Source organism: Amphimedon queenslandica, unplaced genomic scaffold (assembly GCF_000090795.2).
Source record: "Amphimedon queenslandica unplaced genomic scaffold, v1.1 AMPQUscaffold_13079, whole genome shotgun sequence".
NCBI lineage: Eukaryota > Metazoa > Porifera > Demospongiae > Haplosclerida > Niphatidae > Amphimedon > Amphimedon queenslandica.
In genome coordinates, this window is record NW_003546685.1 from 66,272 (window position 1) to 68,224 (window position 1,953).

At 34.1% G+C, this 1,953-nt stretch overlaps 1 protein-coding gene across 1 annotated transcript in view; it reads right to left on the bottom strand.

Annotated features, from left to right (window-relative positions):
* Positions 1-865: 865 nt before the first annotated feature.
* LOC109585346 (mucin-5AC-like) overlaps positions 866-1,953 on the bottom strand; it is a 2,822-nt gene continuing 1,734 nt past the window's right edge. Inside the window, exons 3-4 of the mRNA XM_020001375.1 lie at positions 1,647-1,716; positions 866-1,119 (exon numbers count right to left, since the gene is read on the bottom strand). Of these exons, the coding sequence (XP_019856934.1) occupies positions 866-1,119; positions 1,647-1,716 (324 nt within the window). The remainder of the gene's footprint in view (positions 1,120-1,646; positions 1,717-1,953) is intronic.

The window sequence follows — 1,953 nt, forward strand, 5'->3', positions numbered from 1 at the left end:
ATTACATTTTCTGATACATATTGACGTCCTTATGCTACGTAGAAAGTTTGAGCTGATTCCGACTTCAATTTTTCAAGTTACGGCCATTTTAAAAAATGAGCCAAAATCTGAAAAATACCCAAGGCTATAGCCCATGGTTTTTTCCAAAAAATGGCTCCGAAATCACCCACAATTTTTATTACATTTTCTGATACATATTGATGTCCTTATGCCATATAGCAAGTTTGAGCTGATTTCGACCAAAATTATTCGAGTTGTGAACATTTTTTAGAGCCCATGGTTTATAAATAACTCCCAAATCACTCCAAATTTTAATTGGCAGCTCTTTCTAGCAGTATATGCCATTCAAAACTATTAAATAAGTATAGGTTATACAACGAGGTGAGGTATCTATGGCATTTATCATACCGAGGGCCGTAGGCCAGAGGTATGATAAGGCCATAGATACCGACACAGAGTTGTATAACCAACTTCTACCATGTAAAATAAACAAGTAAAACAACTAGTTTACTTAGCAACACTTAGCAACAGCATGGCATGCATGCCTATTTTTAGCAGGAGGTTAATAAGTAATTTCCAGGGCAAACTTATGAACCTCCCGGGCAAACTTATGAACCTCCCGGGCAAACTTATTAACCTCCTGGACAAACTTATGAACCTCCCGGGCAAACTTATTAACCTCCCGGGCAAACTTTTAACCTCCCGGGCAAACTTATGAACCTCCCGGACAAACTTATTAACTTATTACCAGGGAAATTACTTATCAAACCTCCTAGTGGTAAATAAGTTATTTATGAACCTAAAATCAAGCAATCTGATTGGTCAATTGCAACTAGGCATGGTATAATAATTATTATAATAATTATTAACTTACATGTCCATTATTGAATGAATAACTCTTAATCTTTCCAGCTCTTGTGTATACAAAATAGCTAACAGCCACAGCAACAACAAGCACTATAAGGAACCCCAGCAAACAGGCCAATATAATACCAGTAATGGCTCCAGAGGTCAGCCCACCATCATCGGTTGGTGTAGTAGTAGAACCAGGTGTATTAACAGGAGGTGTGGTTGATGAAGTAGGCGTGACTGTTGGAGAAGGAGTGGGCGACGCTATAACTAGAAAATAAAATTGTAAAACTTGCAATTAAAAATACCCAAATAAATTAACTAAAACAATTATAATAAATCTAACAAGTCTAAATTTATTCTAAACACAATACAAAATTAATGACAAAAAGAAGTATTTTTGTATTTGCACATATTAGCAATTTCAAGATTATAAAATGTCCTTTTATTTTAATTTTAAATTTAATTCCACTAAATGGGTGTATATCTACCACTATTATTACAGGTGTCTGCTATTTAATACTGGACTGTATAAAACTTAATGCCACCAGTACATTATCAGGGAATTACCAACTGATAAACTGGAAACAGGTAAAACCACACCAAGTGACCTCTATGTGTATATAAATCAGTATAGTAGTACAAACTAGTGGTAATGTGGTCACCATTCCCTTTTTAAAAGGTCATTTATACTACTATTAAGATATACATGTAAGTGTACTTCAATGTATCATAAAATTGCTATAAATGCAAGCTAAATTATTATTATGATAATAGCTATACTATAATGATCATACCACTCTCAAAGGAATCCAGGGAAACATTGCGACCATTCAAAGTTAGAGTGACATTGCTGCCATTTTGAATCTATAGAAAAATGAACAATGAGAATTATGAAACTGTGATATTACATGTACCACATACAGAGACAAAACAATGACTTAAAAGTATGTAAGATAATGCAATTAGTACTACCCAAGACACAAGCAATGCAAATACAATGTGAGATAATATAAACTTTACTTGTTGATTAAAACTGTTCACTGTATTGCCAATAGTTGCTGAGTCATTGGTTGTTACAACAAGCTCAACTCCGTTTACAGT